The sequence below is a fragment of the Bos indicus genome, chromosome 25 (genome assembly GCF_029378745.1).
Source record: "Bos indicus isolate NIAB-ARS_2022 breed Sahiwal x Tharparkar chromosome 25, NIAB-ARS_B.indTharparkar_mat_pri_1.0, whole genome shotgun sequence".
Lineage (NCBI taxonomy): Eukaryota > Metazoa > Chordata > Mammalia > Artiodactyla > Bovidae > Bos > Bos indicus.
In genome coordinates, this window is record NC_091784.1 from 30,200,821 (window position 1) to 30,215,754 (window position 14,934).

At 43.9% G+C, this 14,934-nt stretch overlaps 1 protein-coding gene across 1 annotated transcript in view; it reads right to left on the minus strand.

The window, feature by feature from the left end:
- Positions 1-14,934, minus strand: part of GALNT17 (polypeptide N-acetylgalactosaminyltransferase 17) — a 429,186-nt gene that overhangs the window by 13,799 nt on the left and 400,453 nt on the right. The window contains exons 7-9 of the mRNA XM_019988316.2: positions 14,472-14,657; positions 11,904-12,041; positions 3,290-3,385 (exon numbers count right to left, since the gene is read on the minus strand). Of these exons, the coding sequence (XP_019843875.1) occupies positions 3,290-3,385; positions 11,904-12,041; positions 14,472-14,657 (420 nt within the window). The remainder of the gene's footprint in view (positions 1-3,289; positions 3,386-11,903; positions 12,042-14,471; positions 14,658-14,934) is intronic.

A 14,934-nucleotide genomic window follows, 5' to 3' on the forward strand; every position in this document is an offset into this window, starting at 1 on the left:
CCTGTCAATTCAGGAAATGCAATAGATGCAGGTTTGACCCCTGGGTTGGAACGATCCCCTGGAGAAGGAAATGGCTATCCAGTGTTCTTGCCTGGAAAATCCCATGGACAGAGGAGCCTGGTGGGCTACAGTTCCTGGGGTTGCAAACAGTCAGACATGACTGAGCGCACACACACTGATGTCCCCCCGAACACGCCGTATCCCACCCCAACCCCCGCCTCTACACCTCTGCTCTTACAGTACACTCGCCTGGCACTGCCTCCACGCTTGCTTCAAGTCTTCCTTCTGTGTCTTGCTGTGAACTAGAGGACACTGGCGGCTCAAGGACATGAGCTAGGTCTCCTCCCATGAATCACATGGTATAGCCCAGCACTGAAGACCAGAGGTCATGGGACGGTTTGAAAAGTGGCCTGGCATAGCCTGAATCTCAATTTTCAAAGGGAGCTGGGGGGAGGGTGGTCACTACCTGCCTGACAGGTACAGGATTAAACGCTGCCCAAACCAGAAATGGGTTTATCGTCAACATTTTGTTCCCTGTCTCAAGCCAGCCATGGCACTGAGCTGGTGTGAACTGCATCATAGGGACCTCAGGCAGCAGCTTGGACAGAAGGACTTGAGAGGAGCCTCAGAGCCATTGGAGGGGAATTAAAAGAACGATGCCCTGGGCCCAGTGCTGCCCACGCTGTGCTCTCTTCTTGATCTTTGCCTTCTAGAATGGGGAAGGTTGACAGGTTGACCAGGTAGACTGGAAGAGAGAGCAAGAAGGAGCTGGCAGAGGAGGACAATCCCACAGCCGATATCCTGGCAGGAAGACCTTGGCTGTTCCAGTGAAGTCACCCCGCCACCCCCCACCCCACGCCAGACCTGGGCCCAAGATGGCAAAAGCTGGGGGAGGGGAGCCCTGGGCCTCTTAGAGAAGACCTCCCACTCTAAATAGGATCAAGCTGACACCAAAGGCTGCTATTGCGCCCTTGACATCTATTTTTTCTATGCTTGTGATATAAAGTTTATTTAAAGATAAAAGACAGCCAGTTTAAAGAAAAATACCTTTAAACAAAACACTGGCTCGGAAAAGACACCGATGTTTGTCTGATGCAAAGTAGTAATCAGACCAGAGCAAGGCTGGTCACTAGCTCGTGATTGAGCAGGCTCTTCTGAGAGGCCGGGAACCGTTTCCATCTTGTTGACAAACACATGTTGAAGACAGGAAATTACCCTCCTCAGTGCCTATTTTATCTCTGTTTAATTGCTGTCTGATAATAAATTACAACACAGAGTCCATTAATTAAGCTAACAATGTCTGTGAAACACGCCTAGTTACAGGAGCTTTGATTCAGTTTGCCAACAGCACTTTACGAGGTGGTTTAAAAGCATGTCAGGACACGTGACCGGTGGGGAACCACTCCGAGCCTAGGGCGAGCGGGTTTGGGAAGGAATAGGAGGAAAGCTTGATGAGCGAGGGGAGAGGCAGCCTGGCAGGTGGAGAGCAAGCAGTACCAAGACTGCACTCTAATTCAGGACATGTGGTAGAACAGAAAATGAAAAAAAAAGATTAGATTTGCTTTCGCAAAATCAGCTGATGGAAAACAACCATGGCCCATGCGTACAGGTGCTCCTCCCAGAACTGGGGGGTTAAGGACGAGCCTGATTTGGTTTGCTGTCCCATCATCAACTAAGTGGCAGGAGCATCCATTTGGAAAAGTTTGCGAATGCAGGAGGGGTGGGAAAAAGATGAATTCTAGATATTTTCTGCACTGGGCTATGAAGGCGACCAAGCTCCCAGCAGGAGAGGAGAACTTGGTGACCAGCTCCTGTCTGGGCAGGGAGTAGGCAGGAAATTATCTTGAATTCTGTGAACTGGATTTGGATTTAAAGTGCCTGGGTTCTGGTCGGCTTTGCTCACAGGCATCTTTGTGCCTCAGTTTCTCCACCCCGCCTGCTTGTCTCCTAGAGTGACCACAAGGAGCAAAGGACTCAGTATTCAATCTGCCTGGAATTACTTTCAGAGGACCAGTCACACAATGAAGGGAACGGGGGTCTGGATTATGAGAACCACCTGCGGCGACAGCAGAGGAAATACAGCTCGTCTCTTGCCAGATGCCAGCTTAACACGAAAGCACAAGTGTCCAGAGCAGAGCAAACCCACGAGCCACGAACGCACGTGAGGACGTGTGCATGCCTGACGCACGTGACCTTGCAGCTGAACGTGTGTGTTCAGAGAGCACAAGAGAGACGAAGGGAGCTTACGGGGCGTTGTGTCCACTGTCTTCCTTTCACAGACGAACAAAAGGAGAATATGAGTCTGGCTTCGAACCAACCATCTCGTGTGCCTCTGAAATTGAATATGTCTTCCCAGTTCTGGTGTGCCTTTTATTACTACTGGGTAACATAAAAGTGTTTTACATTTTTATGCATGCCAAGTCTAATGATGTCTTTGGATCTGTTTTCTCCCAGTTCTCGAGGACCTGCAAAGCTCTCCTGGTGCACACGTCCATGCACACACGCATGCGCACGCACACCATGGGCTAACACAAAGCTGTCAAAGGAAATTCATTTATCAAGTTCGACTTTTACTGTGTTGGTCGATTGTTTTGCCCTCTTTGGTTATCTTTGCTATCTCCTGAGAGACCAGAAGACACATGTATTCTTTAAAATGTTACTGCCAGCACATCACTCCTTCCCAGTCAGTGTTCGGCACCTGTACCGCTTCTTGCAGACAGGGCCATACTCACCACCAAACTGATGATAGTGGCTAAGACTCCACACTCCCAATGCAGGGGGCCTGGGTTCAATCCCTGGTCAGGGAACTAGAGCCCACATACCACAGCTACAGATCCTGTGTGAGGCAAATAAGACCCAGTGCAACCCAATAGATAAATAAACATTAAAGAAAAGCTTACGATGGCCTTTCGGAACAGACACACCAATCAGGTTCTCATGAGGGAAGCGGCTAACGCTTTCTTTGATGTTGTAAGCAGGATTGCTTGGTTATCAGCAAACATACGTACACATGACATCTATTTGCCTATTAGCAAATGACACCAAAATGTAAGCACAGTTTCCTTTCAGGAGAAAATGTGCCCCTTTATCCTCTTAATATCTGTGCTGACGCAGCCACCTATGAATCTTCTCCCTCGTTCCTGTAGAGAAATCACCAGAAAGCCCCTCGCCTGCTCAGAACAGTCAATAGCTACCAAAGGAGAGGACAAAAGAAGTTTCCAGAAGTCCTACGAATCCCCAGTAGGTGCAGTGAACTTACTCCCTTCCTGGTCAGAGACAGGGCTCCTACCTGGGGTCCCCAGCCGTGGCACGGGTACAGTATTGCCGTGTGGTTCTCCATTGGCCCCTGGTCCAAGCAGACGTCTTTTGCCTTGTTGTTGCGAAGCTGTGGGAATAGGCCAAACAGGACCCGTCAGATCTCATCTGGTGGAGCGACTGCTCCCCACCCACCACTCCACCTCGACTTGATTCTGACTTCCAGACGCCATGAGACCTCCCCTCCACACCCCCACCCCCAAGTAAGGACCAAAGCCTGAATCTTGGAGGAGATCATTTAGCAAGAAAGACAGTCCTCCAGTGGGTGGTGTGGGCACTGACCCTCTGCCTGTGACCACGTACCCTACCAAGCACGTAATCCCTCATTCTCAGCATATGTGACATGTTAGCGAACATTATGGTGTTAATTTTGCAATACTTAAAGGTATCAAGTTAACAAGTTGTACCATTTAAAGTGAAGTTGCTCAGTCGTGTCTGATTCTTTGCGACTTCATGGACTGCAGCCTACCAGGCTCCTCCGTCTATGGGATTTTCCAGGCAAGAGTACTGGAGTGAGTTGCCATTTCCCTCTCCAGGGATGTTCCCAACTCAGGGATTGAATCCGGGTCTCCTGCATTGCAGGCAGACACTTAACCATCTGAACCAGACTTCCCTGTAGTTCAAACGGTAAAGAATCTGTTTCCCTTGTGGCTTCGTGTTTCACCTGGTAAGAATACACCTGCAACGCTGGAGACCTGGGTTCGATCCCTGGGTTGGGAAGATCCCCTGGAGAAGGGACAGGCTACCCACTCCAGTATTCTGGCCTGCAGAATTCCATGGACAGAGAAGCCTGGCAGGCTATAGTTCGTGGGGTCGCACAGAGTCAGACTGGACTAAGCGACTAACACACACAGGGCCCAAGGGCTGTGAAAACGTTCATCTTGCACCTCCCGCCAGATTCACTCAAGATGGCAACCTGGGGTGATCTGAGGTGGTTGCGCTGCTACTGTGGAGATTATACCACTTAAACTTATACAATATTAGCTTCCCTGGTGGTTCAGACAGTAAAGAATCTGCCTGCAATGGGGAGACCCGACTTGAATCCCTGGGTGGGGAAGATCCCCTGGAGAAGGGAATGGCCACCCACTCCAGTACTCTTGCCTGGAGAATCCCATGGACAGAGGAGCCTGGTGGGCTACAGTTCATGAGGTCACAAAGAGTAAGGACACGACTGAGTGATTAACACTTTCATATGTCAATTATAGGTCAATAAAGCTGGAGAGAGAGAGGGAGAGAGAGAGAGAGAGAGAGAGAGAAAGAACAAGAACACCAGCTTGGGGGAAAAAAATCAGTAGAGGAGCATTTTTTTGTAGCCTACTGGTTTCAAGCCAGAGGAAAGGCAGCTTCTGATAGCTGAATATCACCCCTTTTCTCCTGGAACCAATTCCTTGTCTTAAATACTTATGTTTGAAATACCTAGGATGGATTCTCTTTTTCTTTCTTTTTGAAGAGAAGCATTCTTTTAAACCCAAGATTCCAAAAGTCCATAAAGAGGGGTATAGAGAGAAGTGATGAATCAGACATTCCAAAGATGGTCCAAAGCAAGCAATCTTTAAAGAATGACAAAGCTAGCTTAGGAGACCACAGCTTAGCACCACAGCTTTAGTTCCTTTATATTAATAGATGCTTTAAGAAATGCCTGTTGCCAGTGCTTTCAGTGGTGCAAAGGTTAATTATACGGAAAAACCCAGACAATTTCTGAGTACAAAAGTAATTCAGAAGAGTTAGATTTTTGAAAGTGATGAAATTTTAGCAATACTTTTACCCAGGCATTTTGCTTGTATTCTTCTCTTTTTTTGTATACAGAAGAGCAATATGGTAGAAATGTCTAATGAAGTCTAACAAAGTTTTTAAAATAAGTAAAAATTAGAGGTGATAAAATTAATAAAAAAATATTGTTTGGAGGACTGACAAAAGATATCCTATTTTTATAAATTTACACTGAATGGTAAGTTGGAAGCCTTCATGTTTAGCAATTATTTCCCTTTTTGAGAATTATTGGTTTATTCCCCCATTGAGATCTCAAGTGGTTTTATTATAGATTTGTAAGAGCTCTTTACATATTAAGAATATTAATGTTTTATGGCATATGTGTTCCATATAATGATATCACAATGCTAGTCTTTTAAATTTTTCCCTGATGTTTATGCAAACAAATCTATTGTGCAGTAACTTAATAAATGTTTCCTGAAGCTGGTAAGGGTTTGGTATTGTGCTAAATTTAACAATCACAAAGATTGAAAAAACCAAAAGAGTACCTGCCCTGAAGGATGGGCTGAAGAGAGAGACAGACATAGGAAGAGCTAGTACAATAACTGAATTATGCCAGGGCAGCAAAGAGATGCCCTCACCCATCTGAGGCTTCAGAGACTAAGGGGAGGTGACTCCTGAGCTAAATGTTAAAAAGGATTAAGTGAAAGAGATGCTAATGATGTTCTATTTTTCACTCAGAGGATGTCTACATGGATTTTTACTTTATATTATTATGCTGCACATGTTGGGTTTATGTATATTTTATGTGTGCTGTATTTCATATAAATAATGCTTAAAGAAAAAAAAAAAGATGAGCAAAAGTGAACTAGGGAGTAGAGGTTTTTCCATATGAGCCAAGCACAGAATTCTGAGTAAGAGTTGGTGGCTTAATGTTTCTGTATACATCGAAGTACGTGTGGATTGGGAAGGCAATATCTGACACGTGTGAGTCAGGATGTAAAGTATTTGCATATCTTTCTTTTTACTTTTTTTCTTTTTATTGAAGTATGTTGTTCAGTCTCTAAGTTGTGTCCAACTCTTTGCAACCCCATGAATTGCAGCACACCAGACTCCCCTGTCTTTTATTATCTCCCAGAGTTTGCTCGAACTCATGTCTCTTGAGTCAGTGATGCCATCCAACCACCTCATCCTCTGTTGCCCCCTTCTCCTCTTGCCCTCAGTGTTTCCCAGCATCAGGGTCTTTTCCAATGAGCTGGCTCTTCGCATCAGGTGGCCAAAGTATTGGAGCATTAGCTTTTACTGAAATATGCGTGCAAGCTCAGTCACTTCAGTCATTTCCGATTCTTTGGGACCCCATGGACTGTAGCCCACCAGGCTCCTCTGCCCATGGAATTCTCCAGGCAAGAATACTAGGGTGGTTTGCCATTTCCTTCTCCAGGGGATCTTTCTGAACTATGGATCGAACCCACGTCTCTTAAGTCTCCTGCATTGGCAGGCAGGTTCTTTATCACTAGCGCCAACTGGGAAGCCTTACTGAAGTATAGTTAATTTAAAATGTCATTTTAGAGTCCATGTTTCCAATGCAGAGGGCACTGGTGCCTTCCCTGGTAAGGGAACTAAGGTCCCGCATGCCACGGGGCACTGCCAAAAAAAGTTTTAAAAAACCTTTAAATTAGAATCTTTTTTTAAAAATAGAAGTTACCAAAATGTGACTAAGAACAGGATATATACAGTTTATAGGACTAGAAAGCTTTTTAAAAAGGCTCCAAACAAGCGAGTTAAAAACTGAGCAAAGAGACTGGAGGATCAAAATCAGAAATATTCAGAGGCCTATGGAAAAACACTCAAACAGAATTGTACATGAAGAACAAAAGGTAGAAAGTACACACGGTCAGGCAGGGTGTAGTGAAAAGAACCCACAGGAGTGTTAAATCAGAGTTGTCTAAATAATGCTAGATTTTGTTACCAGACTGAATTTGAATCAGTTTGATTTCTTCCACTTAATACTGTCGTCCATCTGAAATATATTTCAGTAAATGGTGGGCTCAGCAAGCACAGAAGGAGTAACAGAGGCCAGTGCCCTGACATGTTAACACTGATCATAGCTGGGAATTGGGATTTGAGATAAGTTTTGTTTTTATCTTTATATTTTCTATATACTGTATGTATTGAATTTATTATTTTAAAAAGATAGGAAAATTTGCAAAAACAAAAGATTTCCCTCCTCCAAAAATCAGATTATGATCTCTATGTTACCTCTAAGGCCATCCCAACCTTCAGCTCCAGAGATGTCATGTACACTCTGCTTCATGTGAAATGTGCAGTGCACAGCCTGTGGAATGGTGCCCTAGCCTCCTAGCATTTTATCATTTTTATTGTTTCTCTTTTCGTAACTATTTTTCTTCTAATCATAAAATTATCATATAAAGATTAGTGATAATTGAGAAAAGGTGAGAAAATACCACATTAAAAACTGCCTGTCCCCTATGTAAAAGTTTCCCCTCTCATACTCTTGTCTTTGTTGATGTGGTTTAGTGTGTAAGTCATGTCCAACTCTTTTGTGACCCCATGGACTGCAGCCCACCAGGCTCCTCTGTTCATGGGATTTCCCAGGCAAGAATACTGGAATGGGTCGCCATTTCGTTCTCTGGAGGATCTTCCCAGGCCAGGGATTGAACCCACGTCTTCTGCATTGCAGGTGGGTTCTTTACTACTAATCTAAAATACTGGCTAATCTAATTTCATAATCCTGACTTTTTTTCTCTTAAGGCTTATATTATCAATATTTTTCTTGCATCAAACTTCTGTATACATCTTCTGAAATGCTGCAAAATATTGCAAACTACAATTTAACTAACCTTCAAGTTAAATTCAAATTTTCGATCAAGGAAAAAAAATCCTTGAGATGAACAATGTTACTTGCAAATCTTTGTCCTCATTTCAGATTATTTGCTCGGGATAAGAATGGAGAGGAAGTATGACTATCATTAAGCCTTTTAATACATGTGGTTCAAATTGCTTTTTAAAAAGCTTGTTTCAATTTGCACTCTCATCAGAGGATCTGTGGTTTTCATATTATCAAGACCTGGCTGGCAAAGCACCAACAGATATTCCAAAAATGAATCTTTGTTCTTTTGGTGTAAGACAAAAAGCTGCTGCTGCTGCTGCTAAGTTGCTTCAGTCGTGTCCGACTCTGTGGGACCCCCATAGACAGCAGCCCACCAGGCTCCCCCGTCCCTGGGATTCTCCAGGCAAGAACACTGGAGTGGGTTGCCATTTCCTTCTCCAATGCATGAGAGTGAAAAGTGAAAGTGAAAGTGAAGTCGCTCAGTCCTGTCCAACTCCTAGTGACCCCATGGACTGCAGCCTACCAGGCTCCTCTGTCCATGGGATTTTCCAGGCAAGAGCACTGGAGTGGGGTGCCATCGCCTTCTCCGAAGACAAAAAGTTACCTCAGTGTATTTTATGTTATTTTTCACTCCAGTGTATTTAAATTTTTTTAAATTTCTTTGATTATGAAATAAATATTAAAATTTCACCCACTTGTATTTTCTCTTGTACTTTGTCTCTTTTTCTTTGGGGATGTTTTCTCATTTAAATAAAAAATTTCATTTAAAATCTATTTGCGGAGTTCATTATACATTAATGATATTATCCATTCATCTGTCGTATTTATGATATACAGATTTCCACCTTGGCATATTATTTCTCCATTCACTTGATATATAGGTTATTTTAATATTTATGAGCCCATATCAAATGTCATTTTCCTTTGCATTTTCTTCCATAGCTTTCTTTCACTCTTAGAAAGCCCTTCCCCTTTAAGAGTTCAGATTCATGTCTATTTCTGGATGGTTCCATTATTGTTTCTTTTCTTTCATTTAATGCTTATAGTCCATCTGAAATATACTTTGGGATTTGCTTTAAGAATCTAAATTGTTCTCTTTTCCAAAGAGCTGGGTGATTTACCCAATTGTCTTACGAATAATCCTTTCACCGCCCACTGTTTTTCCATGTGATCTTTATGTTTGATCTTCGAGAACCAAAACCAAAAAGAAACGTGTTTTTATTTTAAGGAAGACAAGGCAGTGTGCACCTATTAATGGCTAGTAGAACGTGCCAGGTATTGTTCTAAGAAGTCTGTATATGGAGTCTTGTTTTTCATCTTCCCAACAACCCCAACCCAACAACCAGAGGAACTTTCACACCCTCATTTTACAGATGAGGGGACAGATGCTAAAAGGAGCCACTCGGGCTTGAATCCAGCAGGCTGGCTCTAGAATCTTCGTGTGTCCCCAACCACTACATTTGTGGGCGTGCATGCTCAGTTGCTCAGACTTATCCATCTCTTTATGACCCCATGGACTGTAGCCGACCAGGCTCCTCTGTCCATGGGATTCTCCAGGAAAGAATACTGGAGTGGGTAGCCATTTCCTCCTCCAGGGGAGCTTCCCGACCCAGGGATCAAGCCCACGTCTCTTGCAGCTCCTGCAATGGCAGGTGAGCTCTTTACCACTGAGCCACCTGGGAAGCCCCATAAGAAGCAAGCTCCGCATCCAGATTCCAGCTCGAAAGGGACATTTTGCCTGCACTTGGATGATTTAACCTGGGGCTGACTTAATTCCTCCAAAAGGTTTCTCCCATAAAATAGAAAAATGCTCAACTGTAGAAAAAGGAAATGCTCTAAGCCCATGAGGGAAATGCTCACCAGCCCATGCAGAGCTGGTGGGGCATCTCTGTTGGGTCCAGAGTGCCCGGCTCCCTGAGCTCTGACCAGAGTCCGTGTCACCAACCCTCATCCAAAAACACAGGGATACAGAGCAGGTGCCCCAGGGCTTACATACATGCACGTTGTCAGCAGTGCTGCTTACAATAGTAAAAAACAAAACAAAACAAAATAGAAATGTCTATGTTTTCAAGCAAAACATAGCCATCACAAAAGGTACCATCTTATACAGCCATTGATAAGGTTGCATAAAAAGGCTTAACCACACAGGAAAATACTGTCTCATTAGTAACATTTCAAATTATGAGGCACTGTGGACAGCCTGGTTTTAGTTTAAAACATATATACTTTTTAATACCATCTTATATAGCCATTAATAATGTTGCAGAAAAGTGCTTAAGGACACAGGAAAATATTCTCTATTATTAGTAACATTTCAAATTATAAGGCATTGTGGACAGCCTGGTTTTAGTTTAAAACATATATATATATATATATATAATGTATATATATTTATACCATCTTATACAGCCATTGGAGTTTCAGCTTTAGCATCAGTCCTTCCAATGAACACCCAGGACTGATCTCCTTTAGAATGGACTGGTTGGATCTCCTTGCAGTCCAAGGGTTGGCTACCTCATGCGAAGAGTTGACTCATTGGAAAAGACTCTGATGCTGGGAGGGATTGGGGGAAGGAGGAGAAGGGGATGACAGAGGATGAGATGGCTGGATGGCATCACTGACTGGATGGACATGAGTTTGAGTGAACTCTGGGAGCTGGTGATGGACAGGGAGGCCTGGCATGCTGCGATTCATGGGGTTGCAAAGAGTCGGACACGACTGAGTGACTGAACTGAACTGAACTGAATACAGCGATTAATAATTTTGGAGAAAAATGCTTAAGGACACAGGAAAATGTTCTCTATTATTAGTAACATTTCAAATTATAAGGCATTGTGGACAGTCTGGTTTTAGTTTAAAAAAATATATATATACATATACCAATACCAGTAGATGTGTATATAAAAAGTATTTGTATAAACCTGGCAGGCTACAGTCCATGGGGTTGCAAAGAGTTGGACACAACTGAGCACACATGCATGCACACACACACACACACACATATATAAAAATAAATATTTTTAGGAAAAAGAAATATATACACACATGCAACAAATAAGACCATATATCCAAATGTACACATTATCTTTGGGATTAGAACGCTTAAGTCTAATCCTGGCTTCATGATTTATAAGCTATGAGACTTTAGATAATTTAATGTCTCTAAGTCTCAGTGTTCTTGATAAGATGGAAATAACACTACTGCCTGATAAAGTGAGGATGATTGAACTCAAATGTGAAAAACACTTAGAACAGTACTGGCACATTTTAAGTGTGCGCTGCTATTGTTGCTATTTTCAAAATGCAGATTTATGGCATTTGTACTACGAGAAAGGTCAATCTGTTTTCATGTTCAGAAAAGTGACACTGTCTCAGCATAGAAAATCTCAGAACAGCATCTGTATCCTTTCTTTGGCAGCAAGGGACTCCAGTGCACAAGCAGTGGGCCCTGGACAGACAGGTCTAGTCTCTGTCTCTCTTTACACCCAACTTGCCGCTCAGCGTCTCAGTACAGGCCCCAGGGTATCTCACAATGCCCTAGCCAGAATTTATGGTCCACTCCACACCACAGGCCAAATGATGGCCCACGTCCCCATCGTGACATGTATTACACGTGTCTCGCCAATAGTGGGTGGGGCTTCCCTGGTGGCTCAGTGGCTCAGTAAAGAATCTGCCTGCAATGCAGGAGACAAAGAGACGAGGGTTCGATCCCTGGGCTGGGAAGATCCCCTGAAGAAGGAAATGGCAACCCACTCCAATATTTTTGCCTGGGGAATTCCGTGGACAGAGGATCCTGGAGGGCTACAGTCCAGGGGGGATTGCAAACAGTTGGATGTGACTGAGCAAGCACACACAATTCACAATTCATTCATACCAGCTGATGAGAGCCTTGCTGTGAAGGCCCCACCTTTAAAAAAAACTAATCACTTAATGAATGAGTGAATGACTTTGTCATTCACCCCCAGCCAAGTGATCCACAGCCCCCTGCACAGCCATCCAAGTCGAGAACAAGCGTGGTTTTCATTACCTCCCCGTAGGCAACGGTGTTATTGTATCTTCGCATTTCTGGGTAGACGTGGTCCAGATACCACTGGAAATTCTTACACTTTAAACTTTTCCTTAAGGCTCTTCTTTCAGAGACATCGCCAATGTCAATTCCTGGATTCTGAAAGTAAGCAAAGGGTTTAGTGATTGGGAGGCTCTGGCAGAGCAGAGGACAGGCAGTGTCACCTTCAGGGAAACCATCAGAGAGAAATCCAAAGCCCATACATGATCCTTTAGCCCTGAGCTAGCCAGTACTGTCCCCCCGGGCACAGTATGCAGCCCCCCAAGTCTGCCTTCCTCATCACCATGAAAGGGATCCCGCAACACATTGATACTGACAACCTGCCTTCCCAGCTCCATCTCTGCCATTTCTTTAGTGACTCTCAGACCCAATTATTACAGGAATTATTTGATTAAGACGAGAAAAGAAATGCCTATAACCACCTCCTGCCTTTCTTTTTTGTACATGGGTAATTCCCCTTCCTCCCTTTGCAGGCTCTTTGTGAAGTTCATTATATGCAGATGTGAAAATAATTTTCCATTGCAAAGCTACTGTAATGATGTTCTAATGAATAATTCACTCTGCTTTTACAGAAATGAACCTGTAATGGGCTGCTGTGTGCTGACAGGGGAAAATAAAGTAGCTGAAATATGACTCCAGAGTCAGCCACAAGACGGCTCTGACCCGGTAGAGACAGGATACCCTCCTCACTATGACGGGCAGCCAAGCAGCATTTTAGAGCAAGAGGAGAAGAGTTTAAATGATTTCATTAAGATTTCTTCTTCGGCAGCCAAACAGGGATTTTTAAAAGAAAAGTCCCTTTAAATGTCAAACTTATTCATATTCAAAGGCAAACCTGGGCAGTGATATTTTAACTCTTTATTTTAATATACTTGGCAAGATTAATGAGGATGGTCATTTGTGAAAAGCCAGGTAGGGAACACTGGCAGGAGGGACCTGAGGTGGTTTGTAATGATGGAGAAAGCATTGGGAGACCAGCCTTGAGTTCTTCTGACCCAAAGTCACATCCCCATCCTAGGTCACTGCTCTCATCTCAAACAAGAAAAATGACAACACTTGTTCCACAGATGGCACAGGGCTGTGGGCAGAGCTGAACAAAGATGCCATTTCACATCCCTGGCTGTCATGTGCTGGGTGTAGGACCTTAAGCAAGTCAATTTAACTTGCCAGAGTTGCGGCATACCCATCTGTAAAATGGACATCATAATAGGTTCACATCAAACTAGCAGTTACTGAACACAGTATTTGTTATGCTCTGTTTTAAGTCTCATTTTTATCCTCCCAGGAGCCCTATGAGATCAAGGTTAACAATCTTGACTCTGCAGATGAGGACATCAGGGCAGGGAGTTCCTCTGTCATGAGGTTGTTATGAGAGGTCAATGAGATATTGCAAACAAGAACCTTAGCGAGTGCCTGGGACAGTATAAGGGGCTCACCAACAGTTGCTATTTTATACAATAATGTGGAAAATCACTTCTACTTTAACAGCTATAAAGTGCTATGTGGCCGGAAGGGGGTTTTCAGTGCTTTAGAACATTATTTTAATAATTGTAACAACAATGATAAAAAAATTCTTCACTTTTTCCTGTTTATCCACAGACCTAGACATATTCGACTGCACTTCTGTTGTCTGGGGTTCCAGCCTCCTGAAACACAGGGGCTGCCATTTCTCAGTGGGAACAATTCCATGGCTTGGACACCTACAGGAGCTCCAGCTGAACAGATAAACCTGACTATGGCTGAGAGTACAGGTGACCAAACTGGGCTATGGAGGACAAAAATGCTCGCCAACAGTTCACATCCTGTGCCAGGCATTGCTCCAAGTACATCACATGTCCTTAGCTTTAGTACTTAATACTCAGGTTAAGTACTTCTAATTTAGTTTTCACAATAGACCTAAAGGAAGGAGGGCTCGCTATAATCCCCATTTGATAACTGAGGAACCTAAGATATAGAGATGATAATTAGACTTGTTCAACATGTCATAATTACAAGCAGCAAGGCTGGGATTCCATACAAGCCTGTGCACAACTGTACAAGACCCCTGTGGGGCTGTGGCAATGGGAATTTTCTGAGATTATATTCTGGGCAGAATATGGAAGAGAATTGAAGAGCTGTGTAAACAAGGATCCAGTGCGCAGTTGGGACCTACCTGACGGGGCGGCTGGAGCTCTGTGGGAAGTGAGAGTGGACAATGGAGCCTGGTGCCAAAAATTGGGCTAGCATCTTCTAGACACAGTGCACGCTCAGGAGCAGGTCTTGACACTCAGTGTCAAGATGAATATAATGAGACTGGATTAACACACTATGATCCTTCTAACTGTAAATGGACTTAGAGATTTCCATGGTGCCAATCCCCATGTAAAGCAGGGGTTCTAATACCTGGAGGTCTGTGAGCCACCTCAAAGTGTATTTATAATCCTGCAAGAGTGAGCATCTTTCTGGGGAGGATGCATCAGCTTAGTACAGGGATCAGTGACCGGTCATCAAGCACAAGGTCAGCGTTCTAGGTGATGGGGAAGGTTCTACCTCTAGCGGCAGATTCCACGCTATGTACACATGAGACTTGTAGTCGTCCATCCAGACTTCAGCAACCCGTAGAGCGTTCCTCTTGGTGTAGAAGCCGATGTTGCTGTTGTATGGTTTCTTCTTCCGCTCGATGTGGGCCACCCGTGAGCAAGGCAGGACCTCCATGCTGCCCCCACACAGCCACACCTGCGGGGATAAGGACTTCATCAACCCAACAGAGAAATTCCCAAAGACCACTGCTGACCCCCACCCTCAACTTGAAAGCAGCAGTTCGGGAGACAGCACGAGTGAGAAATGTATTTTATTATATAGAAAGCTACTGAGATTTTGGGGTTGGTTTGTTACTGCAGCAGAGCTTAACCTCACTTGACTAAAACTGGTAGAAAAAACAGGTTTGGAGGAATTTCTCTTATAGATACAGCAGCTCAGAATATTAAAATCTTTCTATTCCTACGAAATACCC